The following is a 24,250-nucleotide window of genomic DNA, read 5'->3' on the forward strand; positions in this document are numbered from 1 at the left end:
CCCGCACATCATTCATCCTCTCAATCATCTTCTCATTCACATCACAGACACTTTGCACGACCGCCCATCATGACCTTTGTAGCTATTCATTGCCTCGCCATCTATCGATTCGATCCGAACCACAACCCGTGCTATGCCTCATCCCCCGGCTGTACCCTCGGTGCTTCCAATACTGCCCTAGTTCCGGCACGGCCCTCACTTCGCGTAGCCCTCACTTCGGAAGGGACAACGACGCGACTGCTCTCAACATACGCCAGGAGCTGGGAGGCTTGGACGGACAGCAGAAAGCCACTTCAACTCCGAAACAGATACGGCAAAACCAATAAGATCATCTATCTAACGAGCGGCACCAAAGCCGCACCCTCTAAGCAAGGAAACGCTCTCCCACGCTGCCACATCTCACAGCTGCGTTTGCACCGACCCCTTGACCGACTGCTGGTCGTTCAGCGGATAATGGTCGTCTGCGCGCGGGCGGCGCTTGCCAAAGTGGACCCAACCGAGGGCGCGCATGACTGAGAGGAGAGCGGGTCAGCACTTCGACTCCGACGAGAGCATGCTTGAACGGCGACGCACGGCCGAGGACCGCGAGGCCGACGACGATGGTGACGCAAGCGCCGATGAAGCCGGACCCAACGCTTGTAAAATGGCCGTCGGCGATGTCTTTGTACTTGGCTGCGAGATCCTCGTACTCCTGCGCGAGGTAGATCTCGCTGCAAGTTGCGACCGAGCCGTTGTTGCCGCAGAGGTCGCACCACAGGGTGTTGTTCGGGATGACATATGGCTGCGCCACATTGCGAGACCGGTGAGTTCAGTACGCTCTAAAGCGGCGAGAATTGAAGCGTATGCCACGCACGTCAAGGTTGCCGACGAACGTCGAGAGATCCATGTCGACCGAGTCGGCGCCGAAGAGCGGGTAGTAGGTGAGGTCGTCGGTCTCGGTGCCATTGCGGAAGCCGAAGCGGACGTCGTAGCCGCTCGAACCGGACCCGCCGTCTCGCAGCTCGAACACACCGACCGAAGCGTAGTCGACAATGCCTTGCGGGTACTGAAGGGTCGGACTCGTGGAAGCAGCAATGTTGGTCATGTCTGCGGAGGAAGTCAGCAGGGCTGTTGCGGAGTCTGGAGAGGAAAGCGGAACGTACTGAAAATGGACAGGAACGGCTTATACCTGGAAGGGCGGGCCGTCAGCACTCATTGAAGAACCATTTGACGGTCGCAGATACGCACGAGAAGTGGTAGTGGGTGAGATGCACATCGTTGTCGTCCTGCGTAAATGCCTGCAGCGACTCAATGATGCGCGAAAACACCGTGCGCCCGGCGACTGGCAATTTGATTCAGGTCAGTCGCTTCATCGAGCGTCCGACAATCGCAGGTATCGGCACGCACAGTTGCCAATGTCTCCAGAGCCGGAGCCGGTAAACAGGTTGTACTCGTGGAAGCTGCGGAAAAGCGTGTCGGTGAGCCATGAATCGTATACTGAGAGCGTGTATCTGCATACTTTGCAAGGTCGCGCGCCCGGGCGAGCGTTTCTGCGCCGCCGTGCTGCTCAAGCAGCTCGAGGAAGGTCTCATTGTGGATCGAGTTGACATTCATCTGTGGTGCAGTGGTCAGACTTTCTGCTGGCTGAAGGCAAGCTCGGGCTGGCTCACGTAGTCCCAGACATTGTAAAAGTTGGCAATCGAGACGGTGCGGTTGCCGACAAGGCCACTCGTTCGGATCAGCTCAAGCAGGTCGGCGTCTTGCTCCGCGCGAGCCGTGTATGCAGGTGATGCGTACAGCTGAACAGCAACCGACAAGTCAGCAAAACCGCGATGGGCCTGCGCAAGAGGCGAATGCAGCGCACGTCTGTTGTGCGGTTGGTCCACGCCTGGCAGTTTGTCCACGGCTCAAAGTCGATGTCGTCCTCCGGGAGTTGCGTCAACACCTTGACGTACTGGTAGCCGTTAAGCGGAGACTGCACGGCGGTGCCATTGGCGAGAGTCGTGTTGGCCGCACTGTTGAGGTAGGAAAATTAGATTCGACTTCTCTCGAAAAGATACATTGGCGCGCACTCGAGTCGAGGAGGATAGAAGCCTGAAATACACAAATGCGTCAGTTTCTGAATCGGTGGGATGCGAAGGGAAGAAACATCAAGACTAACCCTGCGAAAGAGACAAACGCAACAAACGAGCCGATACGGATCAGCCTCGACCTGTGCAGAACCGCCGCAGCCTAGCGCTCACGTACCTGCCAAAACGCCAACGCAGAGTCGTAGATGACGGCACCTTCTCCGCCAGCATCTGCCGTCGAGTTGACCTGGTTGTCGACGAACGCCGTCTTGCTCAGTGCCGCAATCGCGCGGGACTCGTCGCTGCCAGCATAGATGCTCGCCATGAGCTGCCCGAGGCGGAAGTTCTGCTGCTCGCCCAGAGCGGTCAAGACGGTTTCGCTTGCGGCGTAGCTCGTCGGGTTCTCTGCGGCAGCGAGTGATCAGCGGCCCGCTTTTCACCCTGCGGCGGCGGCGCGTACGATAGAAGCCCGATCGGTCGCCATGCCTAGCAATGACGACGGCGCCGATAGGTGCATTCGAGTTTGAGGTCGACATGTGGGGCAGAGGAGAGGAGGATGGGCTGAGTGTGCGAGTGTGTCTGATTCGCTAAAAGGGCGCAAAAAGTCCTGGAAGAGCGTGCACAAGACACAGGTGAGTATGCAGTCCGCATAGAGGGGCGAGACAGCGGAGGCCGTAAGAAAGAGTCGCAGACCAGACTGACCGCGAAGACGGCGAGACGAAGCTCGAGCGGTGCAAGCGGGCTGGCGATAAGCTCGTGAAGACTGCGCAAAAGCTGCCGTGCTCGCTCTGCAAGCTACGAGTGCGGGAGAGGAGCGGGAGAGCAAGCGCCAAACCTGGCGGCGTCCATCTCTTCGCGCCCCGCGGCAACCGCCCGATCGCGGACCAAACGGATCCGTCCCTTTTTCCAGCTCACGAAGATTCCTTACGCAGCTCATACGCGGCGCAAGATAGGACAATCAAGGGATTGCACCCCTTCTATCGTCGTCGACCCTCGTCCTCACTCGAGGTGTCCTCGTCCTCCTCTTCTCCGTCTTCATCCTCTTCCTCCTCCTCGTCCTCGTCCTCTCCTTCCCCACTCGACTCCTCCTCCGCCTCGTCGTCGTCCTCTTCCTCCTCCTCCTCATCGCTCGACTCCTCCTCGCTGCTCTCAAAGAACTCGTTCAGCGTCTGCTTCTTCCTCCCCGCCGCCGCCTGCTGCGCCGCGCCTCCTGCGCCGGGCGTTCCCGCGCGAGACGACGCGCCCGAGCCAGGCGTGAGGACGACCCTGCCTCCTCCTGCCCCGCTGCTGGAACGGAACGAGTCGGACCCGAAGCCTTGCAGCGGGGTGGCGGAGCCCGAGGCGGGCGAGGGCGAAGACGACGACCCGGCGGGAGGGTCGCGGATCGAGGAAGGAGGATCGGAGGTTGGATAGGGCGGGATGTGCGAAAGTGGGTCCGAGGCGAACGGGCGCTTGCCGGAGAGGGCGAGGGCAAACGTGCCCAGGGCGGCGGAAGAGTGGGTCGACGGATCTGCGAGACGTGTACGATCAGGCGAGTTCGAACGCAAAGCGGCGCAGAGAGACAGAGACGCACCTGCTGCGGCGTTGACATCCTTCCCATCAAACAACACCTGCCTGACCTGCTCGCCCGTCATCGTCTGCCTCTCCTCGTCGCCCTCTGACCCCTCCCGCCGCTCGCCAGCCAGGTCCTCGACCGAGACGCCGCGCGCAAAGTCGTCCTCGCTGAGCATGACTTTGGCCTCTCCCCCACGCTCGCCCTGCGAGCCCGTCTTCGCGCGCCCGATCCCGCCGCTCTGCACGAGGCCCGCGAGGAACCGCGCGCGGTCGCGCACCTCGTACGCGAGGTCGTAGCGCGCGAGGAGAGCGAGGTAGTTGAACAGGAGCGCGAGCGGGCGGAGCTGCGGCGTGAGGGGAGAGAGGTGCGAGAGGACGAGGAGCTTGGCGCTGAGGGTGAGAAGCTGAAGCTTGGCGGGCAGAGACTGAGGACGCAGCGCTATCAGCAGAGAGCACGAGAGGGAGGGCAATTGCGCTCACCTCCTGCGCGAAACCCTTCGTGCCGAGGCGCACAACATCTGGGCCGCAGCCTTCCACCAGTCCCTCCTCCGCATACTGCCCCACGAGCCAGTACACCGTCGCGCGCGCTGCGGGATCCGCTATGCGCCCAGCGCAAAGGTACGAGGCGAGGCGAGTGATGATGTTGGAGCGGGAAGCGGTAGAGGGGAACGAAGATGAGCGGAGGAGGGTGCGGAAGACCAGGACGGTCGTCGAGACGATCGAGTCTGCACGATTGGGCATGAGTCACGAGCTCGGGCAGAAACGGCGAGCATACGCACTGTGCTTGCTCTGGAGTAGCTTGCTGAGCGTGTCGAGGCACTCAGGTGCGACGGCAGGAACGCGATGCGCGCACGTCCCGACGGCAGTGACCGCGTCCGCCGAGAATGTGTCGTCTTCGTCATCGACGTACGTCTGCGCATGTCGACGTGTCGGCACATGATCGTGGACAAGGGATACAAGGCAACGCACATGAAGCTCCCGCAAGACGATGCGAATGTTCGACTCGTGCGCGAGCGCAACAAGCACACGCAGCCGGTTCCGCCGACTCTCTACCGGGTCCGAGAATTTGACGAAGAAGCTGGCGAGGTGGCTGACGAAGAGTTCCTGCGCCGAAAAGCAAGGTCAGACGCGAGCGCGGCAGGTGGGGATAGAGCAGACGAGACGAACAGGTCGCTCCTCCGCCATGACGGCGCAATTCTCGAGCGCCACGGCTGCGACTTCAGGCGGGCCCTGCAGGAGACGCAGCAGTGGGCGGACGAGCTTGCCGTGCCTGTTCGTCGGCGCGAGGTAGTAGTGCAGCTTGACGACGCCTGAGACGACCTGTGGGTGGGGAAATTAGCCTTGACACGACCTGTCGTGCGAGAAGCTTGGCACGTACAGCCGGGTTGAGATGCTGCAGGAGGGCCTCCGAGCTTCGTAGCGCAAGCTCAACATCCGGGTCGACCGTGCCCGTCTGCGCCGGGTCGACGAAGAACAGGCGCCCATACCGCGCAAGGACGCGGAGGATGACCGTCTGCCCCCACTCCTCGACGTCCATGAGCATCTTGCACATGCGCCGGTAGTTGGGATGGATGCACTCCCACGCGTCGGGGCACATGTCCTCCCAGGCGGCGAGCGCCGCCCCGACCGTCAGCGGGCTCGCGCCGTCGAGGAGGACCTTGAGCGTCGGCGCAAGGGCCGCCTCGTTCTCGGCGGTCGGGTCGGCGCGGTACAGCGCGCGCACGGCGTCGGCGGTCGCGCGGCGGACGTACCACGACGTGTCGCGCGCGCCCTTGGCGATGGCCATGCCGACGAGCTCGCGGATGTCGGGCAGGGGCATCGACGAGAGGGTCGTGATGGCGCCCGCGCGCACGAGCGGGTTCGGGTCCGACAGGTCCTTCTGGTACGCGTTGATCGAGAGGAGCGCGAGTTCGGGCGCGTGCGAGGCGCAGTGCACGATGTAGAGCGAGATGAGCGAGCGCGCTTGGAGCGACGTCGAGGGCGAGAGGAGCGAGGTGACGAGAGGGAAGAAGGCCGTGACGGGGAGGTTCTTCGTCATCATCTGCGAGGAGATCAAGGTCAGCCGGTTCAGCACAAGGTCAGGTCAAGGCGGGCGGCGCACGGCAATGACCCGCTTGAGCCCCTCGGTTCGCTCAATCTCGCGCTTCGACGCCAGCATGCGCTTCGTCTCCTCGATGCCGGCCGTCGTCAGGACGGCGCCATTCTCAAGGTACTTGCCCGCTCCACCTCCGCTTCCGGAAGCGAAAGAGTCCTGTGGCAATCGAGGGAGTCAGCGTGGAACGATGACAAGTAATGCGGGTGTGAGCGTACAACGAGGCCAAGGTCGCGCGAGTGTTCTGTAGATGATGTCGAAGCGTCAGCCCGGGCTCAATGCACGCACGCGTGCGCCGCTGCGTGTACCGCTTTGGCGCAATCCGAATACTCAGAGCGAGCGGGCTGCCGCACCTGCCAAGTTCTCGCTGAGGCGTGCCCCGAGCCGCTCGACGTTGCTCCGGAGGTTCTTGAGCGTCTTCTCTGCCATCCTCGCCGGGCCGGGGCCAGACCGCGCAGAGTGCGGGTAGAGTCCGAACGCTTCGTCCAGCGCGGCTCGGGGCGAGGTGGGCGCGCGGAGAGCGAGGTGGGGAGAAGATGCTGATGAGGCGGTGACGCGATGCCAAGCGGGTGTAGAGCGTCGACGGTCGAGCGTAGGCCTGACGAAGGGCGAAGTAGCTACGCACTGACTCGTCTGCACTGCCCAGAGCTGCAGCGAGCAGTGAAGGACGGTGATCAAGCCTCGGACCGGGAACGACGTCGATCCTCGAGACTCCGACAACCTTGCGGATCCGCTTGACAGGTCTGACTACCCGCATGCTCACTCCCGCACTGTACTGTCCAGCGGGCCCGCCGGAAGAGCGAGCTGGGACTGACCCAGGCGGACCCTGCGAGGCGAACATCTGCCACTTTACGAGTCTGTCTGATTCTCAGCGCTCGCAGAGGGGTTGACAATCTGCCAGCAGAGTAGGAGACCGGAGTGGTGCAAGTTGCGAATGAGATGCATAAGGATACAAGCGGGCATGGGTGCGTGAACGAGGGGATGCGAGTGCTGGCGAGGCGGAAGAGGCGTCTACTTGGCGATGTCGGCACAGGACGGTTCTGCAGGACAGCCGTCAGCGTTGAAACAGCAATGTAGAGCTAGGAGAGACGCACGAATTTGCAGTCTCAGGCGAGGACTGTCTGCGATTCGCCCTCAGGACTCTGCCTCGATCTCCTTCCAGCGCTTCTGCACCTCTGCACGCTTCTCCTTGGCGGCCTGCGCGTTCTTCTGTGTCCGCTCAACGCGCTGCGAGTCGGTGCAAGCAGTGCAGGGGCAAGTCAGCGAGTGAAGCTGGGGCAGGAGCGGATACCTCGGCACGACTACTCCTCGCCGAGACTGGACTGTGGCGAATCGAGCGCACCTCGCCGCGGAGGCACGAGTTGAGGTTGTGCTTCTCCGTGTTGCACGCGCCGGCAAACTTGAGCCAGGGGTAGTTGTCGTGGCAGAGCTTGAGGCTCTTCATGACCTCGACGCACGCTGGGACAAGCGAGGGTCAGCCCGGCGAGGATCGGCAGGGCGTCAGAGTGCGCTCACCGGTCTGCTGGTGGTCTGCGAGAGGCGGGTGCATGGCGGCGGAGGACAAGCTTCCGCTCGACCTTCGCACGGCGCACCTTCGCCCTTCTTCCGCTCCAGCCCGCACCCTCCGGAAGCAGCGCAGATGCCGCCCAGAGTCTTCCTTCTGCGCCACGGAGTGAGCCTGCCCTTTCTCGCTCTTCCGGCCTGCTTTTGTGGCAGCACACGACGTCGACGGCACCGCCGCAATGATCCGCAACGAGCCGATCGCGCCCTCTCTCGCCACCCGCGAGTCTGTGCTGGACACGCTGGGGCTTGCAGGTCTAGATCGTGGACGTTGGTGCTCCTAACGGGGCGAAAGACGCTTGCCTCGATGTCAGCACTCGGATGATGAGGGTCGGGTCGGTCGAGGTCTCGCGGGTGCTCAGCGGCTCAGAGACGGCGAGAGCGAGCGGCGAGGGGTCCGTTGTTGCTCTGTGGGGGTCACGAGGCAGTACCGGGAGCCGCCACGTCTGTGCTCGCGCTGTCGCATCCCTCCTCCATGGCACAGCCTCGCAACTCGACTATGTTCCCAAGCGCGATACTCACCAATCGTTCTCTCGCGCACCACAGGAGGCCCAACATAATGTCGGCCCGCCCTATCCGCCGCCCGATCACAGCCAGCTCGACCCGGAACTCACCAGTGTGCGTTCCGCCTCTCTACCTCGCATCTCGCGGTCTGCCGGCGCTGATTCTACTCCGTTTTGATTCCTGCAGCGCGGAATCACCCAGTGCCTTGCCATCCCCACCACCTATCCGACCTTCTTCGCCTCGCTCGATCCGTCCGACACCGTCATCCTCGTCTCTCCGCTGCGACGAACGCTCCAGACGATGATGCTGGGCTTCTCGGCCTACTTGCCCACCGCGGCCGAGAACCCCATCCCCGTCGTCATCCTACCGCAACTACAGGGTTCGTGCATTCCCTCGCGCGCGCGCCCTCGTGATACCGACTGCTGACCTCCACGCGCGACGTGTGCAGAGTGCGGCGCGTACCCCTGCGACACGGGCGCCGACCTGTCCGAGACGAAGCGCCACTTCCCGCAGCCGTGGCTCGACTGGTCGCACGTCGAGTCCGAGCCCGAGTGGAACCAGAACCGCGGCGCGTTCGAGGCGACCGAGGCCAAGAACGTCGCGCGCGCGCGCTGGGTGCGCCACTTTGTCCGGAGCCGCAAGGAGAAGAACGTCGTCGTCGTCAGCCACCATGGGCTGCTGAGACGGATCGTCAAGGCGCCGCATGCGCACGACCGGTTGAAGTCGGTGCGTGCGCGTCTTGCTCTGGCCCTGTCGTTGCCAACGTCCTTTCGAGCGTTGCACTGACTGCGAGCTGGTCTCGTACATGTACAGCCCATACAGTGGGACAACGCCACGCTGCGCGAGTACAAGTTCGCCGACGAGTCGCTGCAGGATGACGAAGCCGACCTCGTGCGCATGCCCGACGAGGTGCGGCGCGAACCGTCGCCCCCGCATCAGTCGTAAGCGCTCCTCCGCTGCCTGGACAGGCCCGACCGTGGTACGCCGTGAGCGCTTCTTGCTCCCCTCCCCACTCTCATAGAGTGTCTCCCCTTCTCCCCTATATACCCCTCTTTGTATCGCTCTCTGTCGCAGCGCTTGTATAGAATCGTACAAAATGTAGAAATGACATTGTGTGCTGAGCTCGTGTGCACGAAGACAGGCGCAGAGTAGCGGTCGGGAAAGCCCAGCTTCTCTATGAGGTTATTCCGCTCGCACTTGTCAAGCACGCTAATTTGCTTGCAAAAGGGACAGCACTGAACCACTGATCGTTCCTACTTAAGTACTGAGGTCACCCTACAGACAGCGAGCCTTTGATGGACGAGAAAGCGTCTACTCGAAGACAATGACCGAGCGGAAACGCGCCTTGTTGTTCATCATCGAGTCGTAAGCGTCCTGGATCTTCTCGAGCGGGTACCTGTACGGCGTGCACCAAGAGTCAGCTCCCGCGCCCTGCTGCTTTAGACAAGGAGAGAAGACTGCGCACGTCTCGATCTTGCAATCGACGCCCATGGCCTGCGCAAACTTGAGTGTGTCCTCGCAGTCGGCGGCGGTGCCACTCGGCCAGCCGCGGACCGAGAGGCGCTTCATGATCATCGGGCTGCGAGTCAGCACGACTCCGTCAGCCTCGTGCGCTTGACATCGCCACGTCCGGGTGGGAACCACGCCATGCAATGAGTTAACGCCGGAAAGCGAATACAACACGTACACAGTCGGGATCTCGAGCTTCTCAACCGGCGCAAGGATGATGAGCTGGCCGTTGACGGCGAGGCCCGGGATCAGGCTTGCCATGGCGGGGCCGCTCGGGGCGACCGCCGCGATCACCTTTGCGCCACCGAGCTTCTGAAGCGCTTCGGCCGCGTTGCCGTCCTCCGAGTCGATGTAGTGGTGCGCGCCGAGGTCGAGCGCGAGTTGCTTCTTCGAGTCGCCGCGCGAGACGGCAGCGACTACGTAGCCCATCTTGCGGGCGAACTGTGAGTAGACGGGGGGCATGAGTCTACGGCGAGGCGCAGATTGAAAGGATTCACGCACCTGGATGGCGAGGTGACCGAGACCTCCGACCTGAGACGAATGAGAAGGTCAGTCCCGCTGGTCGCAGATCTGCGGCTCGACACAGAGCGGAAGGCACAAGTACGCACGCCCTGAACAGCCACAACGTCACCCGGGTGGAGCGACATGCTCCGGATCGAGTTGAAGACAGTGATGCCTGCGCAGCTGATTTCGACGACTCATTAAATTCAGTTCCTGCCACAGAACGCCAGCGGCACTGTAACGACTCACAGAAGCGGAGCAGCCTTGGCCGGCTCGATGTCGTCCGGGATGGCGCACAAAGCCTCGGTGCGGAGCGTCGCATACTCGGCGTGACCGCCGTCGCTCGAGACACCGTTGATGCCCTCCGACTCGCAAGTGACGAAGTCACCTCGGATGCAGCGCGAGCAAACGCCGCAGTGCCCACCGTGCCAGCCTGGAAAGAGCGCTTGGTCAAGTTAGGCTCATGAGGAGGCAAGGAGTACGACACGCACCAGAGCCGACGAGGTCGCCGACCTTCCAGCGCTTCTCGTCCTGCGGCACCTCGACGACGCGGCCGACGATTTCGTGACCGGGGATGCGAGGAAGGCCGGTGGGGAAGGCCTGCTCGACGGTCATCGAGTCCTGGGGACAGCCAGCCTCTCTGGTCAGTGTGCCGTCCGTCCTGGTGCAATTGGGGGAGCTGATAAAGAACACACCGAGTGGCACACGCCAGACGCGACGACCTAGACCAAGACAAGAACAGCGTTAACTCCGAGATGTTGCAGCTTCTTCGGCCGGCACGTCCGAGGAATGGCAGACAAGTCACACCTTGACGACGACCTTGCCCGACTCGGGCGACTTGTACTCGATCTGTTGGTGATGCACGGTCAGCAACACAGGCCAGGAGTGTCGGCGAGCTGGATCGGTCCAGGTGGGGAAGGTGCCGCACGTCCTTGATCTTGAAGGGAGCGTTGGCCTCCTCGATGACGGCGGCCTTGTAGGTCTTGGGAAGCGACATGATGGACTGTGTGCTAGGTAGTTCGAGTGCTGGGAGAGAGGAGCAGAGGAAGGAGACGGCCGGGGGGAGCCCGAGTCGATCGGTCGAGTCTCCTGCCACCTCCACATATAGACGGGCTGACTGAGGATTGTTCCGGCCTTCGGTCTCGCAATTGAAGCGACAAAATAGTCACAATAGCCTCGCTCGGATGCAGCGACGGGCTTGAGACGCGAGACGGCCGAGTAGAGTAGCGGACATGGCCTGACACGTGAAAAATGCGAGTCGACGAGACTCTCGCAGGCCAGGGCGCGGAATGGGTTCTTGGTGAGGCGTGTCGCCGGAAATACCTGTCGGAAACATCAGAGCGAACCCAAATTTGCGACCACGAGGGTAAGCACCAGGAAGCACCACCAGGATGCGACGGGATTTGGACGGAACGATATGGCTTCCACGCGGCCGACGACTGCTTAATCTCCTCCAGCGTGGATTAGATGTTATCTTGATTGAAGCACAGAGAGTGAGCAAGTGAGGAAACGAGCGAGGAAGTAAGCGGGAAAAGCGCTCGAAGCCGGTCAAGCGCGGTTCTGCTCAGACGTGATGGGAAGAGCGCTGGACGCACTTAAACTTCTTGCCGTTCGAGCGCGATCGCGTTATAGTCGGCGTCAGGTTCTTGCTCGTGTCCGAGAAGGTGAAGTCGCCGCCGGGCGTAGTGTCGGAAGCCTCGACCTTGACCTCTTCAAGGCTTCCTCTGCCGCACGGATGGCGTCCGTCGGCTCGTCAACATTGACGACAACGTCCTGCTCCACCTCTGTGGTGTTGAGCGCGCCTTTTCGTCCGGTTCACTTCGATAGAGTAGATGTTCCGCTTATTGCAGTTCAGCTTGCGGCGTCGCTTGCTCAAGGGGGTTGTACTGAACGACTGGTCGTTCCGACGGAGGATTACATGCCGCCCGACGTACCACGAACCTTCGGCGGGAGCGAAAGAAGCTACTCAAAGACGATGACCGAGCGGAAACGAGCCTTGTTGTTCATCATCGAATCGTATGCGTCCTGGATCCTTTCGAGCGGATACCTGCTTGCCATGAACCAGAGTCAGCTCCTGCGCTGTACTGCTTGCCCTGGGAAGAGAGCTGCGCACGTCTCAACCTTGCAGTCGACACCCATGGTCTGCGCAAACTTGATTGTGTCCTCGCTGTCACCGGCGTGACCACTCGGCCAGCCGCGCACCGAGAGACGCTTGCCGATCATGAGGCTGGAGGCAGTAGCGAGTCAGCCTAGGGCGTCTGAGCAGGCTGCAGAACAGTGTCGCCACGCACACGGTCGGGACCTCGAGCTTCTCAACCGGCGCAAGGACAATGAGCTGGCCGTTGACGGCGAGGCCCGGGATCAAGCTCGCCATGGCCGCACCGTTCGGCGCCACCGCCGCAATGGCCTTAGCTCCGCCGAGCTTCAGGAGCGCCTCGGCCGGGTCGCCGTCCTCCGAGTCGATGTAGTGGTGCGCGCCGAGGTCGAGCGCGAGTTGCTTCTTCGAGTCGCCGCGCGAAACGGCAGCGACTACGTAGCCCATCTTGCGAGCGAACTGTGTATGAGTAGAGGAGTGAGCCGCGCAGCGCTGTGTCAGAACGATACGGCCAACGCACCTGAATGGCGAGGTGACCGAGACCTCCGACCTGAGAACGATGAGAGAGTCAGTCCAGCTGCTTCAAGGCTCGCGAACCGACTTCACTCGAAGGGTAAAGCACGCACGCCCTGGACAGCCACAACGTCACCCGGGTGGAGCGACATGTTACGAAGCGAGTTGAAGACCGTGAGGCCCGCGCAGCTGAAACCGCCGACGCAAGAAATCAGCTCCTGTTGTAAGACGCAAGTTATACAGCGAGAACCCACAGGAGCGGCGCAGCCTTGGCGGGCTCAATGTCCTCCGGGATGGAGCACAAGGCCTCGGTGCGGAGCGTGGCGTATTCGGCATGACCGCCGTCACTCAAGATGCCGTTGCGGGCCTCGTTCTCGCAGGTGTTGAAGTCGCCGCGAACACAGCGCGAGCAACCGCCGCAGTGCCCGCCGTGCCAGCCTGGAAAGAGCGCTTGGTCAAGTTAGGCTCATGAGGAGGCAAGGAGTACGACACGCACCAGAGCCGACGAGGTCGCCGACCTTCCAGCGCTTCTCGTCCTGCGCCACCTCGACGACTCGACCGACAATCTCGTGACCGGGAACACGAGGAAGACCGGTCGGCATTTGCTGCTCGACGACCAGCGAGTCCTACACATGGTCGGCGAGTCTGATTAGTCCGCTGGATTTTCCGGCGCCGCTCGGAGATGGCAAAATAGAACGTACCGAATGGCACACACCCGAGGCGACGACCTGTACCGAGGAAAGGAAATTGTCAGTCGCTTCTACTGAAAGAACAAGCATCCGCGGTTAGTGGGACGCACCTTGATGACGACCTTGCCCGACTCAGGCGACTTGTATTCGATCTGTTTGGACGGAGCGTCAGCAAAGTCAAGCCAGAATTGTCGGCGGGAGAAGGGGGCAGATGTCTGACATCCTTGATCTTGAAAGGGGCGTTGGCCTCCTCGATCACGGCGGCCTTGTAGGTCTTGGGAAGCGACATGGTGATCGTATGCTGGAGAGTAGAGTGTACGAATGAGGAGGAAAGAGAAGAAGAGAGGCGACCGGCAACAGCACGGCGAAGCCAAGGTCTCGATCACTCCGAGCCTCGACCTCGGCGTTCAGCTGATTACTCCGAACTTGCAACTCGGCACGGAGCTGATCACTCCGATTGTGGCTCGGCATGCAGCTCCCGGCAAGCAACGATTGTGACGACCGAAGCCGCTTGGCCGACGACGTGATCGCCGAAGAAAGAGTCCGAGGCAACCGAGAGCGCACAAGTGGGCCAAGAAGGCTGACAGCGCGCGCGGCGCGGACACTTCCGAGCGGACACAGCTCCGAGCGGAGAGGGGTTCGAATAGATAGTGCACCGAGGCGGAGCAGCGTCGGTGATCGACTGGCGAGAAGCGAAATTGACGTGACAAGTGAAAATGGCTACATGGTGGGAGGCGAGAGTCGACAGTACTTGCGTGCGGATTGAGTCATTGATCACCTGTACCGTCGGACAAGCTCCAGAGATACCTGTCGGAAGCATCGGAGTGAGCTTAATCCTGCGATCACGAGAGCAAGTGGAAAAGCACCAGCAGGCGACGGAACGGTACGGCTTCCACGCGTCCGAGAGCTCCTCCATCTCTTGCGGCGTGAGATAGATGTTCCCTCTGATAGGTTGTAGCGAAGAAAGCGAGCGAAAAAGCGGTGGAAGCCAGTCAATCACGGTTCCGCTTGATCACGAGGGGAAAAGCGCTGAACGCACTTGAGCTTCTTGCCGTTCAAGCGCGAACGCAGTATCGCCGGGGTCAGGTTGTTGCTCGTCTCCGGGAAGGTGAAGTCGCCGCCGGGCGACTTGTCGGAAGTCTCCTCCTTGACCTCGTCGGCTCCCTCTGCCGCGCCAATCTTGCCCGACGGCTCGTCAAGGTCAACGACAACGTCCTGCTCAACCTCTGCGCCACCGAGGGCGGCGAGCTTGCCCAGCCCATGCCCTTCGCCGTCCTTGTCACCCTCGGGCAGCGCCGCGCTCTTGTACACCGTCTCGCCTTTCTTGCGCGGGCTTGGGCTGGGACTCGGGCTGGGCGGCACAGCTTCCGACTTGCTCGACGCGAGTTTGGTCGGCGACGGCGCGTTCAGCTTGCGCGGGTGGATCGACGGCGCGATAGCCGGGTCGTGCGAGAACCAGCGGCACATCTGCTTCTGGATACCCAAGTCGCCGACAGGCAGGACGTCCTGACGCTTGCTCGAGAAGATGAGGAACATGTCCACCGTCCAGGGCCCGATGCCCCGAATGGCTACGAGGGTCTGCAGAAAGTGGCAGAGGATGAGACGCCGGAATTGCGGCAAGGCATAGCGGATCACGCACCTCGGCGAGCTCCTTGTCGTCCATCGCCCACAGCTTTCTGGCATCGAGGCGGCCGTCGACGAACCGTTCCGCCAGCTCGACGACGTACTCGACCTTGCGCCCCGAAAGCCCGGCTCCGCGGAGCTGCGCCGTGCGGTCGGGAAGCTCGACTACCTGGCGCGGGGTCGGGAAGGGCGACTCAATGCGCGGAGTTGCGGAGTCGGGCGGAGGGAGCTTCTCGGGCAGGTGCGGGAAGAAGAGCCGGCAGAACTTGTTCTGAATGGAGCGTGCGGCGAGCCAACTGACTTGTTGTCCGAGGACGGACGACACGAGCGAGCGAAACGGGTTGAAAGGGTCCTTCTGCTCGCCTTCAAAAGGCTTGCACCTGAGAGAAACAGAGCCGCGTCAACATCGACTTCAGGATGACTCGGAGGTAGGGACGTAGAACAGGGCCGCAACGCACGTGAGCTGGCTCATGACGACGCCCCAGCGAGCATCCACCGACGTCAAGTGCTTCTTGGCGTCCTCGTAGCGGAACTTGAGCTCGGGATGGAGGAGGACCGCTCCGTCCTCTGCGCCCCGCTCCTCGGCTTCGTGCGCCTCTGTCTCGATCTGACGCTGCGTGTTGGGTGTCGGCGGTACATATGGCGACTCGGGTACCTTGGCCTTGCCCTTGGCAGGTGCGGCTTTGGCACGCTTGGGCGTCGAAGGCGAGGTGGCGGAAGTCGAAGTGGGGCGCGAACGCTTCGCGGGCGAGGCGGGCGGCGGAAGCGAGCTAGCCGACGAGGCGAGCTTTGCCCCAGCGCGCGTCACTCTGCCCGACATGCTCTCAAGGCGAAGAGTGGATCAAGCGGAGACAGAGGAAGCGGCGACGACTGATGAGAATCGCAAGTTGCCGGGCACCGCTTCCCTTGCTCGCAAGGACTGAATCGCCCGCCAGTGGACTCGAGATATATTCAGCCGAGCTGCTTAAGGAACCTTCGGACCCTGGACCCGCTTGCGTGCCGGTTGTTCGACGTCCTTCTCCTCGCCGGCTGATTCAGCATCAAGCGCTTGCGACTCAGCTTGAGCGAACACGCCACTGCTCTTCTGTGTTCTCCACGGTACCCTCCCAGCTCTTCAGGTTCGCTTGCCGTCCGCTCTGTCCCGCTTTGCCTTTGTCCTCACCCGTTCTTGCTCGCAGAAATCATGTCGGCGCATCCTCTCGACATCAACGCCGTCTCGGAATGGAACACCGCCCTGCGATCCGCAACCGCCGACGGCCAGACCGTCATCGTCGACTTCTGGGCTACGTGGTGCGGACCTTGCAAGGCGATTGCGCCCGTTTACGACAACCTCGCCAAGCAGTACTCGTGGGTCAAGTTTCTCCGCGTCGACGTCGACAAGCAGCAGGCGATCGCGCAGAAGTATCAGGTGCGGTCAGGTTCTTCGCGCTTCAAGGCCTCAAAGCTGAAACTGACATGCTCCCTCGGTCGCAGATCAGCGCCATGCCGACCTTTGTCGCCATCAAGGCAGGCAAAGTGGTCGACACGGTGCGCTCACTGCTTCAGCTTCTGTCTTGACCCAACCCTGACAACTCGTCACTCGCAGCTGAAAGGCGCCGATCCTGCCGGCTTGAATCGCCTCGTCGCAACACACGCTGGCCCGAACCCGCCTATCCCACCTCTCAGCGCTGAAGCAGAAGCAGCAAAAGAGGAAGGCAATGCGTTGTTCAAGGCAGGAGACTATGCGGGAGCAAGGGACAAGTACGGCAAGGCGATCGAGCTGGCGGTGCGTCGCCTTCTACATCAGCATCTTCACAGGAGCGGTATTTCCTCGCACATGGCACTGACTATGTCCTTGCATTGTGCAGCCGACATCATTCGTTCTTCTCGGCAACCGCGCCTTCGCCTCCCTCAAGCTCGCCTCGCCCGACTATTCCTCCGCCCTCTCCGACGCAGAAGCCGCGGTCAAGCTCGCGCCGACCTGGGCCAAGGGCCACGTCCGGCGAGGCGAAGCGCTGCAAGGGCTCGGGAGGGTGGACGAGGCGGTCAAGGCGTTCGAGGAGGCCGTGCGGACGGGCACGGGCCAGGTCAAGACTGGTACGTTGCTCCTTTTGACTCTCTGAGGCGCATACGCTAACATTCACCTTGCAGAGGCGGCGCAGAAGCTAGAGAAGGCAAAGACTAAGCTGCAGTAGATCGTTCGCGCAATTCGCAACTCGCATATCGCATCGCTCCGCAGGCATGGCACTCGCCAGCTTTCTTCAACGACATAATACTGCTTGGTTGTGCATCCACTGGTATCCGACTTGCCGCGGCGGAGGTTGTTGCATCCGCCGGTGATCTACTCGCCGCGGTAGTATCCCGTCTTCACAAACGGCATACCGACGACTTCGGCTTTGCGCATCTTCTTGCGCACCTCGACGAGCACCTGCGAGCCCTTCTTGTTGAACCCCTTTGCCGTCTCGATGTACCCCATCGAGATGTTCTGCCCGACCGACGGCGCCGGGAGGCCCGACGTGACGCGCCCGATCGGTCCGGCGTCAGGCGCCGCAGGGTCGTAGATGAGCGAGCCCTCGCGCGCGGGCGCGCCCTTCTCGACGACGAGGCCGACGCGCTTGCGCGATGTGCCGCCCTTCTTCAGCTCGGCGAGCGTGCGCTCGCTGCCGATGAAGGCGCCCGGAGTACGGCGATCCTTGCCTGCGGTGAGGGAGGCGTCAAAGGGGCGACACGACCACCTTTAATTGTAGGCATCTGCGGAACACAAGGAGAGATGTTGTCACTTACCAACAACCCAAGCGAGACCCGCCTCGCCAATTCCAACCGACTCGTCCAGGTCGTGGCCATACAGGCACAGTCCCGCCTCGAGCCGCAAGCTGTCGCGCGCCGCCAATCCCGCAAGCTTGACCTCTTCCTGCTCGAGGAGCATGCCGACAAAGTCGGCCGCATGGTCATTCGGGAGCGAGATCTCGAAGCCGTCCTCGCCTGTGTAGCCGCCTCGGGCGATGTGTACGGTCGAGGAAGACGACAGGGAGGGGATGGTAAGGTGCAGGGACTGGCCGAAGGTAAGCAGCTTCTGGAGGGACTGGTCGGTCGGGAGGAGGCGCTGCAGGGCGACGTGCGACTTTGGCCCTTCATGGTGAAATCGGAGTGAGCAGCCGGTTTAAAATAGGGCAGGAATCCAGCTCCGGAGACTGTCGACGCACCCTGCAAGGCGATGAGCGCCGACGAGTCGAGCACGCTGAACTCGACCTTTTCGGCATGCTCTCCATTCCAACGCTCGACGTGCTGCTTAATCCACGGAATGTCGACGTCGGAGCGTCCGGCGTTCGTGACGAGGTAGAAGCTGCCCGAAGCACATGCGTGAGTGGGCGAACGGGATGCCGCAAATGGCCAAAAGGCGCATGCAACGCACCTCTCCTCGCCCCAGCGCGTGATCATGCAGTCGTCGAGAATGCCACCTTCCTCGTTGAGCAGTACGCTCAGCGTAGAGCCGAAGGGACGGTGCGCGTCTTCGCCCGGAACGGGCAGCGTCGCGAGAGACGCGGGCAACAAGTACGAAAGAAAGGCGAGGGCGCCGGCGCCCTTGAAGCTGCGTCGGGTGAAAGTCAGTATACGGGACGGGAAAGAAGAAGCGGCATGCGTCGCACGTGGACTGGACCATGTGCCCGACGTCGAAGAGTCCCGACGACTTGCGGACCTGATGGTGCTCAGCGACTGTGTACGACGGGGTCACCGATTAGCTGGTCAGCGAGGAGACCATGTAGCGCGACTCGATGCGCGCTGCTCTGCGCACCTGGCCCGCCTGCGATCCTGGTCGTGTCCTTGCCCTCGTAGAGGAGGGGCATCTCCCACCCGGCGAACTCGACAAGCTTGGCGCCATGCTGCTTGTGGAAGTCGTATAGAGCAGTACGCTTCAGCTGTCACGCGTGCGAGCTGGTCAGCGCGTGAGGGTGCGGGCGAGGATGGGCCAAGTGGGGCAGCTTCACCGGTCCGAGCGATGAGGCGAAGCGGCGGGCAGGCAGCGAGGGCGAGGGGCGCAGGGCCCTCTGGGCAGCACGGGACAGCATCAGAGCGGTGCGCAAGTCCCGAAGGTGAACGGTCAAGAGCAAAGTTTGCACAGGAGGTAAAGGCAACCGTCGAGGCGGACGAAGGACCATTGCAGGAAGGTGCGTTCCAGCGGTGCCCGAGGCGCCCAGACATAGCCTCGTGCCCTTCAGAGAGCAGAGAGCTGCCTCTGACGACCAGCGTGGACGAGACGTGCGAATGACAGCCGCTTCCGCGCGAAGGAGAGGACTCGGCTCGCACCTCTCACGCCCAAAAGCGACCGGAAGCCTTGCTAGGCCGACGGGGCTCCGACCAGCACTTCTCTCTGGCTTGGCCGAGCCGCTCAATAAGAGGGAAGGTGCGATTGCTCCTTATCGGGGAGGACCAGCGAGCTGCAAGGGAGACAACAAATCGGCGGCTCTAAGGATGCGGTCGACGGACGGCGCCAGGTGAGGGAGGGGTACAGATACAGGGGCACAGAAGAGTGACAAGTGTCTTTGAGAGCGCAAGGCGCTCAATCGACGTCCGGGTTTGCGACGTAAAGCTGCGGCTTGCGCACCAACCCGTGCTCGACCTTCGTCCGCTTGGCACGAGACGCTGTAGGCGGAAGCGGAAGCGCGTCGCCGTGCATGGAAGACCTCCGCTCGATGGTGGCGACAAGGTCCTTCACGCTGTTCGACCGCGGGAGCGAGAAGGGCGTCGGCGCGGTCGCGGGGGAGAGGGGCTGCGGGCGCGGGCCGGCGAGACGGCGGCGAGGCGAATCTGGTACAGCGTACGTGGGAGTAGGCGGGACAACCGCGATGGGAAGCGAAGGTACGGGCGGCGGCGTTGAAGGACGACGAGCGGACGCCGGGGCGCCGACCTCCGAGAGAGCGCCGGCGACGCTACCAGCCCAGACGACAGAATCTTGCGCGGGCGTGTACGAGATGCGGTTCGGGTGCGCAACAACGGCTGGCGCATCCGCGAACGGATCCTCGGTCACATCCGGCAGGCGGCCGAACGCCCCGTCCGAGGTGTGGCCGATCGTAGGCGTCACCTCGGTCGACGAGTCGCCGCCGCTCCCCGTACGCACGCGCTGCACGACGTCCATGTTGCGGAGACGCTCTTCGAGCACCGACGACGTGGCCGTCACTTCGGACGTGTTGGACGAAAGCGACGCATCGTGCTCGCCGCGCACGAGATGCCCGTTGCCGCCGAAGCGGCCATGCTCGTCTGGACGAGTGACGCGGTAGGAGGACTGGCGTGACGGCGGGGCAGAGAGAGGTGAGGGTGCTGGCTGCGTAGGCATCTTGGCGGGTGGATCGACGAAAGGGTCGCTGGCGGAGATGGCGTCCATCGAAGGAGCGGGTGCGGGATCGCGGATCGCCTCGGACGCGGTTGGAGTCGGAACCTCGCCGCTCAAACCCGGCTTGGGGAGATTGAGGCGGCTCCACCAGGACGAGTTGCTGCGGCTGATGAAGCGATTGCTTGCCTGGCTCTGCCCCGACGTCGTCCGCGCGAGACCGGCACCGGCGGCGTACAGTGCAGGCTGGGCCAAGAAGCCCGAGCCATACAGAGACGTGGCTGGCGAGAAGGGGCGAGAGATACGCGCGGCGCCCTTGGTGGGCGTCACTTCGCAGCTCGTCGGTTGCGTCGAGCGCGTCTGGTGCGTGCCGCTTGAATGCGTCTGAGCGCTCTCTAGCGTGCGCGAATCGTCGTGCTCGGAGCGGATGTCCTCGTCCTCCTCGTATTCGGCGATCGGCGTCAGCGCCGGGTCGAGCGACTGCTGCTGGGCACCGAAGCCGATCTCGGCGTAGCGGTGCTGCGTCGGCGCCGCCTTTTCCGCTAGGTCGACATCGTCAAAACCGTCTTCCTCGCCTGGTGTTCGGCGGCTGTTGCTTCTTGCGACACCGATGAACCCGCCCAGTGCGCCGCCGAGGTACGACGTCGACGACTTGAGCGAGTCGCTGATCTTGCCAACGCCGGGCGCCAACCCGCCGAACCCGTCCCAGATCCCCATCCCGCCTCGACCGGACAACGACGTCCCGGCGACCGACTCGGCCGGCTCGTCGTCTTCGAAGCGCGTCCAGCCCTCCTTGCCCGGGCCCGCGTCCCACACGTCGTCGTTCTCCTCGTCCTTGAGCATGTCGAAGCGCCGCCTCCGGCCCGCGATAGGACTCGCGCCAGCCGTGCTGTTCCGCTCGCGCGGGCTGAGCAGGCCAGCGAGCGCGCCGACGATCCCGCCCGCCGCAGCGGCGCTTCCCAGTCCGCCGCTGGGTGTCGCAGGAAGCGCCTTGCCGACGTTGTAGGCGTCGCTGTTGGCGAAACCGCCGTGAAGGCGATGCTCGGCCATGAGGCTCGACCCGCCGCCGCCGCCGGACCCGCCAAACTCGTCGTCGCCCGTCAAGCCCGCGCCGCTGCCGAAAGTATAGTACCGCTGCTGGTCGCGGTACCGCTTGTATGCGAACGCAGCGCCGACACCGAGCGCGAGCGCGCCAATGATGCTGCCGATAACGGCGCCGGCGATTGTCCCGCCGGACGGACCGCTGCCGCTCCCGTTCTCGCCCTTGCCCCCGGCGCCGCTCGAGCTGCCAGACGAGTCGGGCGCGCCAGTGCCTGCTGATCCGGGAGCGGTCCACTCGGGCGATGCCGACTCGTCGTTCCGATCGTCCTTCGAACCGCTGTCGCTCGAGTCCGGTGACGAAGGCGAAGCGTTTTCGGGTGCGGTACCGCCGTCGTTGCTGCTCGCAGTCGGAGCCGCGGTGGACGCCGTCGGCTGGTCGGCAGCATACCAGGTCTGTGTCGAGGTAGGCACGGTGGAGGAGGCCGACGAGCCGGCTTTAGGGTTGGAGACAACGACCGCGTAGGATGGGACGTAGGCGGACAGCCAGGTGTTGTTACCGGGAGCATAGACAGATAATGCCGTCGAGGCGGGCGCGTTCGGACCGTAGCCTGCGAGAAGGTGAAGCTCGTGAGTTCCAAAATTTGGGAGCAGAGGAAGCAGTGCAACGCACCGAATGTGAGCACGACCGTCTCGCCAACCATGGCGGCCGAGTGTCCCCAGACCTGCCGCCCGTCCCTCGCGCGGCTCCACCTCTTCTTCCGCGTGTCGAGCACCCAGGCATCTCGGAGCACGCTCGTCCCGTCCGCGCTACGCCCGCCCTGAATCCAGATCTTGCCCTCGCCGACATCGACCGCGACGTGGCCCCTCCTGCCCGCGGGCGCCGTCCCGCCCATCTCGACCTGCTCCCAGGACCCGCCGCCAATCTCGTCCGCCGAGGGCGTGAAGACCCAGACCTCGCCGAACGAGACGGCGCTCTCGGTCCCGCTGGTGGCCTCGACACCGCCAAGGAGGTACACGCTCGGCATCGCGCGCGAGGAGCTCGCGTCGGGGACGAGCACGGCCGCGCCGTCGTACATAGCCGGCGGGCCGTCTGCGCCGTCCCAAGCGGCCCAGCGCGCCGAAGACGGTTCGACGGCGCCGCTCGCTCGCTCAACCGGCACTTGGAGCTCCCACAGCTCGTCGAACGTCGTGCCAGACCCGTCGGGACGGCGGCCGCCGAAGAGCCATGCGCGAGAGAGGGTGCCGTTCGTCGCCGAAGCGGTGTAGGCGCTTTCGCGCCTCTGCGGCTGCGCGGGCCACAGCGCGCTCGTCTCGTGCGCCCAGGTTGTGGCAGCGTCGGATGGCAGGGAGAGCAGCCAGCTGCTATCGGAGCCGGTTTGGACCGAGACGGAGGGATCGCTCGAAGCGTCTCCTCCATAGAAGAGTGCGGCTGAGGAGGAGAGCGGAACGAGCGAGGCGTAAGAGGATATGGGTCCGACACTGTCGAGGTCGGTCCAGGGAGGATGGGAGAGGTCGGAAATGGCTTCGGCGAGGTTGAGGGAGAGCGAAGTCGAGGTCGACGGCGCGGAGTCGACCGTCTGGCCGGCGACGGTCGTTCGTCCTGACACAACGAGAAGCGTTGGATCGTTTGAAGGTGTCAGCAGAGCCGAAGCCTGCGCCCATCTGCGAATGTGAAAGCCGAGATCAGCCTGCTCGTTCCGTAAGGGTGGATCCGCATTGAAAGAGTGCGCACCTGCCCTGCACCGCGGCGGTCGACTGCGCTCGTGCTCCTACGATACCGATCCCGTTGGCCCAGGGGCTGTTGGTCCTTGTCGGGAAGCCTGCGTCACCGTCTCCTGTCGCTACCTGGCCCACGAGGGCCCAGAGGGCGAGCGAGGTGCGCTTTCTGGGGCGCTTGCCCATCTGCTGATCGTGGTGCTGCAGCTGTTGAACTAGACGGCGAGGATGATGCGGGCGCAGAAGTGCGAGGAAGCGAGGCGAGACGGTCCCGTGCGGAGGTTGAACGACGAGTCTCAGCGGGCGAGGTGCGAGTCCCGGGCGCCAGACGTCGGACGTCGGAGCTTCAGCGAGCCCTCGTGCTTCTGCCTGCGTTTGTATGAGTGCACGCTCGACCGCACAGAGGCCGAGGCAGGCGGTGCGAGCGTGCTCACGGCCGCTGCGCGGAAGGCGGAACGACGCCGGCCTCGCTCCTCCCACCCTCGTCCTCGTGACGACCTGCGGCATTCTGCTGCCCAAGAGAGCTGCAGACTGTATCAGCCTCTTGCTATAGCAAAGCTTCGCCCGCTCGGTGACATCGTGAGCTCGTTCGCCCGGACATCTTTCCCTCGGACTGATGGAACGATTGCGCTCCGCGAACGGTACTGCCGGACTTTCAGGGGCAGTACCGCTTGGAGCAACTCTGCTGGAGGCGCTAGCTGTCTTCTGCGCGCGTCCCCATCGCTACGGACCTGTCCTCGGACCAACTCGACATGGCGCCCGCGCAGCCTCCGCCGCACTTTCCAGCAAACGTGCAGTACCTTACGACACCTGTTCCGTCGCGCCTCCTGCCCGCCGCGCACCGGCAGACCTTCTGCACGCCGTGTCCGCCGCACCTCCTTCCAAACCCTCCGCCGCGCATCGCCATACGCACCATTTCAGACCCTCGCCACCCCGCCAACGGCCAGAGCGGCCTCTTCAACGCCTCGAACAAGGCCCTTCCGCGCGGTACCTGGATCCGCGACTACGTCGGCTGGGTGCACACCGAGGGCGAGGCAGACCCTGACTCGGGCTACGACCTCGCGCTTGACCGCATCGTGACGGACGTCGTCGATCCTGAGACGAGCGAGACGTCGCAGCACGTCGAGGTCGTCGGGTGCGACGCGACGCGCATGGGCGGCGAGGCGCGCTTCGTCAACGACTACCGAGGCGTGCCCGGCTTCGAGCGCCCCAACGCCGTTTTCGAGCTGCGCAGCTGGGACGTGCCCGGTCAGCCGGGCAAGAAGGGCGTGCGCATGGCAGTGTGGGCCGGCGCGCATGGCGTCGACAAGGGGAGCGAGATCTGCGTCAGCTACGGCAAAGGCTATTGGCGGCCGCAGGAGGACGCAACGACGTCGGCGGACGCTGGCAAGGGCGCCAAGTCGACCAAGAAGCCATCCAAGAGCAAGAAGGGCTGAGCTGCCAACTGAGACTATCCTTTGACTTCACAGCTGGACATTGCAAGGGTGCGTCTGCATCTTG

At 63.2% G+C, this 24,250-nt stretch overlaps 11 protein-coding genes across 11 annotated transcripts; 3 read left to right on the top strand and 8 right to left on the bottom strand.

Moving 5' to 3' along the window:
- Window positions 1-399: 399 nt before the first annotated feature.
- JCM10292_004871 (uncharacterized protein) lies at window positions 400-2,584 on the bottom strand (the record flags this gene model as incomplete). Its single annotated transcript, XM_076646407.1, has 12 exons — window positions 400-512; window positions 574-781; window positions 854-1,086; window positions 1,143-1,168; window positions 1,228-1,321; window positions 1,387-1,439; window positions 1,499-1,593; window positions 1,650-1,778; window positions 1,844-1,994; window positions 2,052-2,073; window positions 2,223-2,453; window positions 2,509-2,584. The coding sequence occupies 12 exons, from the start codon at window positions 2,582-2,584 to the stop codon at window positions 400-402; spliced, it is 1,431 nt and encodes a 476-aa protein (XP_076508163.1).
- Window positions 2,585-3,025: 441 nt separating this feature from the next.
- Window positions 3,026-6,123, bottom strand: JCM10292_004872 (uncharacterized protein; the record flags this gene model as incomplete). The annotated part of the gene is made up of 10 exons (XM_076646408.1): window positions 3,026-3,558; window positions 3,622-4,027; window positions 4,083-4,327; window positions 4,382-4,514; window positions 4,572-4,706; window positions 4,770-4,922; window positions 4,981-5,643; window positions 5,704-5,853; window positions 5,913-5,938; window positions 6,048-6,123. 10 exons carry the CDS (start codon window positions 6,121-6,123, stop codon window positions 3,026-3,028), a joined length of 2,520 nt encoding a protein of 839 aa, XP_076508164.1.
- Window positions 6,124-6,828: 705 nt separating this feature from the next.
- CMC2 (Cmc2p) lies at window positions 6,829-7,243 on the bottom strand (the record flags this gene model as incomplete). The annotated part of the gene is made up of 3 exons (XM_076646409.1): window positions 6,829-6,921; window positions 7,037-7,152; window positions 7,210-7,243. The coding sequence occupies 3 exons, from the start codon at window positions 7,241-7,243 to the stop codon at window positions 6,829-6,831; spliced, it is 243 nt and encodes an 80-aa protein (XP_076508165.1).
- A 90-nt stretch (window positions 7,244-7,333) lies between these two features.
- On the top strand, window positions 7,334-8,703 carry JCM10292_004874 (histidine phosphatase family protein; the record flags this gene model as incomplete). The annotated part of the gene is made up of 5 exons (XM_076646410.1): window positions 7,334-7,366; window positions 7,801-7,872; window positions 7,945-8,137; window positions 8,207-8,484; window positions 8,572-8,703. 5 exons carry the CDS (start codon window positions 7,334-7,336, stop codon window positions 8,701-8,703), a joined length of 708 nt encoding a protein of 235 aa, XP_076508166.1.
- Window positions 8,704-9,069: 366 nt separating this feature from the next.
- On the bottom strand, window positions 9,070-10,765 carry JCM10292_004875 (uncharacterized protein; the record flags this gene model as incomplete). Its single annotated transcript, XM_076646411.1, has 10 exons — window positions 9,070-9,154; window positions 9,224-9,337; window positions 9,446-9,708; window positions 9,769-9,798; window positions 9,876-9,951; window positions 10,018-10,201; window positions 10,260-10,389; window positions 10,464-10,490; window positions 10,576-10,617; window positions 10,697-10,765. 10 exons carry the CDS (start codon window positions 10,763-10,765, stop codon window positions 9,070-9,072), a joined length of 1,020 nt encoding a protein of 339 aa, XP_076508167.1.
- Window positions 10,766-11,730: 965 nt separating this feature from the next.
- On the bottom strand, window positions 11,731-13,354 carry JCM10292_004876 (uncharacterized protein; the record flags this gene model as incomplete). Its single annotated transcript, XM_076646412.1, has 10 exons — window positions 11,731-11,815; window positions 11,882-11,995; window positions 12,060-12,322; window positions 12,384-12,413; window positions 12,490-12,565; window positions 12,631-12,814; window positions 12,873-13,002; window positions 13,078-13,104; window positions 13,176-13,217; window positions 13,286-13,354. 10 exons carry the CDS (start codon window positions 13,352-13,354, stop codon window positions 11,731-11,733), a joined length of 1,020 nt encoding a protein of 339 aa, XP_076508168.1.
- Window positions 13,355-13,832: 478 nt separating this feature from the next.
- MAG1 (DNA-3-methyladenine glycosylase II) lies at window positions 13,833-15,508 on the bottom strand (the record flags this gene model as incomplete). The annotated part of the gene is made up of 5 exons (XM_076646413.1): window positions 13,833-13,872; window positions 13,932-14,009; window positions 14,105-14,643; window positions 14,705-15,068; window positions 15,147-15,508. The coding sequence occupies 5 exons, from the start codon at window positions 15,506-15,508 to the stop codon at window positions 13,833-13,835; spliced, it is 1,383 nt and encodes a 460-aa protein (XP_076508169.1).
- Window positions 15,509-15,871: 363 nt separating this feature from the next.
- JCM10292_004878 (uncharacterized protein) lies at window positions 15,872-16,862 on the top strand (the record flags this gene model as incomplete). Its single annotated transcript, XM_076646414.1, has 5 exons — window positions 15,872-16,096; window positions 16,162-16,215; window positions 16,274-16,453; window positions 16,536-16,764; window positions 16,819-16,862. 5 exons carry the CDS (start codon window positions 15,872-15,874, stop codon window positions 16,860-16,862), a joined length of 732 nt encoding a protein of 243 aa, XP_076508170.1.
- Window positions 16,863-17,008: 146 nt separating this feature from the next.
- GCV1 (glycine decarboxylase subunit T) lies at window positions 17,009-18,734 on the bottom strand (the record flags this gene model as incomplete). The annotated part of the gene is made up of 7 exons (XM_076646415.1): window positions 17,009-17,364; window positions 17,452-17,796; window positions 17,871-18,010; window positions 18,080-18,256; window positions 18,315-18,381; window positions 18,461-18,584; window positions 18,654-18,734. The coding sequence occupies 7 exons, from the start codon at window positions 18,732-18,734 to the stop codon at window positions 17,009-17,011; spliced, it is 1,290 nt and encodes a 429-aa protein (XP_076508171.1).
- Window positions 18,735-19,225: 491 nt separating this feature from the next.
- JCM10292_004880 (uncharacterized protein) lies at window positions 19,226-22,936 on the bottom strand (the record flags this gene model as incomplete). The annotated part of the gene is made up of 3 exons (XM_076646416.1): window positions 19,226-21,642; window positions 21,705-22,696; window positions 22,767-22,936. The coding sequence occupies 3 exons, from the start codon at window positions 22,934-22,936 to the stop codon at window positions 19,226-19,228; spliced, it is 3,579 nt and encodes a 1,192-aa protein (XP_076508172.1).
- A 566-nt stretch (window positions 22,937-23,502) lies between these two features.
- On the top strand, window positions 23,503-24,186 carry JCM10292_004881 (uncharacterized protein; the record flags this gene model as incomplete). The annotated part of the gene is made up of 1 exon (XM_076646417.1): window positions 23,503-24,186. The coding sequence occupies one exon, from the start codon at window positions 23,503-23,505 to the stop codon at window positions 24,184-24,186; it is 684 nt and encodes a 227-aa protein (XP_076508173.1).
- Window positions 24,187-24,250: the final 64 nt, after the last annotated feature.

The sequence above is a fragment of the Rhodotorula paludigena genome, assembly GCF_050403205.1.
Source record: "Rhodotorula paludigena JCM10292 DNA, Rt_paludigena_JCM10292v1_ctg4, whole genome shotgun sequence".
NCBI lineage: Eukaryota > Fungi > Basidiomycota > Microbotryomycetes > Sporidiobolales > Sporidiobolaceae > Rhodotorula > Rhodotorula paludigena.